The sequence below is a fragment of the Neomonachus schauinslandi genome, chromosome 7, assembly GCF_002201575.2.
Source record: "Neomonachus schauinslandi chromosome 7, ASM220157v2, whole genome shotgun sequence".
Lineage (NCBI taxonomy): Eukaryota > Metazoa > Chordata > Mammalia > Carnivora > Phocidae > Neomonachus > Neomonachus schauinslandi.
The window spans coordinates 144,610,138-144,611,900 of record NC_058409.1 but is presented as its reverse complement, the minus strand read 5'-3'; the positions used below and the strand labels follow the sequence as shown (position 1 = coordinate 144,611,900).

The following is a 1,763-nucleotide window of genomic DNA, read 5'->3' as shown; positions in this document are numbered from 1 at the left end:
TTAGGTGACTTTACTATTACAGTACATAATACATATAACATACAAAATATGTGTTAATTGACTGTTCGTATTAGCAGTAAGGCTCCAGGTAACAGTAGGTTATTAGTAGTTAAGTTTTGGGAGAGTCAAAATTATACACAGATTTGTGACTGTGTGGAGGGCTGGTGCCCTATCTTCCGTGTTGTTCAGCAATCAACTGCATGCTAGTGTGAGTTTTTTATTCTATACAAAGGGGTAAAATGTCACCTGAAGAGGGTCTGTGATATCTTCTACATGCCTATTTATTTTTTATTTATTTATTTACTTTTGGTAGCACTAGGATTTATTGAACTGTGCCTTAGCACAGACTCTGGGGTTTGCCCGTGGTGCTCTCCATGTATAAAGCCCGATGTTCTGCCAATTCTTCTTGAGCAAGGACACCAGAAAATTGATAGCTAAGTGGATGTTTTACACAAGCTCGTCATCAGTCATCTTCACGTGGCCAACAGTCACTGCCAGACACAGCACCTTCTTCATCTGTAATTTGAAGGTGGACTTCACTTCATCCACTTTGGCCACCATGTTCTCATTGCGTGTCAGCAAGAAAGGGAACTTGCCAGCCTTATTCATGCCTGGGCCCAGGACTTGTGGGATCTCCTTGATCAGAGATTCTGAAACCAAAAAGGCATCATAAGTCTTGGCCAGCTTCTTGACTAATTTCTTATTCTTGTTGAGTTTCTTCATTGCCTCAGTGTCCACGTGGGGAATATCCACTGCCTTGGCCTCATCACAGTGCTGCTGATCCCCCAAAACACATATGGAGAACTTGGGGCAGGGAGTGGACTTAAGCCTGATGGTGCCTGAGAAGCGTTTGTCCTTCTGAGGGTCATAGATCTTCAGGCTGATCTGCAGTTCCACCGTCTCCAAAAACTTCCGGCACTTGCGGAAGGTTCCCATGGGGACTTCCTGCACCGCTTTGTACAGGGTGTCATGGGAGACTTTGCTGCTCATGGTTCCTCGAGCCTCAGTAACCAGAAAAGTGCCTACATGCCCATTCAAATAACAACAACAAAAAGGCAATAAAGAAGAAAAAAAGAACAAATAACAGATGGGGAAAATAGTAAGCAAATAGCAAGTGGCAGACATAAACTTAACTATATCAACATTCACATTAAATGTACATAGTCCAAACATCCAAGTTAAAAGGGAAAGATAGTCAGATAGAATGAGAAAGACTCAACTATATGCTGCCTGCAACAAATTAAAATAAGATGACCCAGATAAATCAATGGAAAAGGAAAAAGATATGCCATGAATCAAAGGACAGCTGGATTGGTTATTTTCATTTCAAAGTAGGTTTCAGAGAAAAAAATATTATCAGGTATAAAGGAAGTCAATTCTCAGTGATAGTGGGGTCAGCTCATCAAGCAGACCTACTGAATTTAATCATTTATGCTCAGTGTATGCTTCAAGCAGTGACCCCGGTTGTAGAGACTTGGTCAGACTTCAGGGAGCCAGTTCCTCCCATCTCTTCCCAGAGGATGCATTTCTGTGACTTTTGAGAGCTAGGTGGACAAAGGAGACTGGTGGACCCATCATTCAGTACAAATATTCTAAAAGTATTCTCCTGTTTCTGGAAAGCTCTTTTGCCTCCAAACATGTCTGCAATTCCCCAGTCTGCAGTCCCACAGTTTTGCTTCTTAAAAAGCATGAACCTCCATTATTTTTGCCATGATTGGGAAGGGCAGCCTCTTCTTACATGGATTTGGAGCTGCAGGTCTCCA

General features: G+C 42.1%; 1 protein-coding gene across 1 annotated transcript; it reads right to left on the bottom strand.

The window, feature by feature from the left end:
- Positions 1 to 447: 447 nt before the first annotated feature.
- On the bottom strand, positions 448 to 990 carry LOC110591618 (60S ribosomal protein L10a-like). The gene has a single exon (XM_044917025.1). The coding sequence runs from the start codon at positions 988 to 990 to the stop codon at positions 448 to 450; it is 543 nt and encodes a 180-aa protein (XP_044772960.1).
- Between the last annotated feature and the right edge of the window lie 773 nt (positions 991 to 1,763).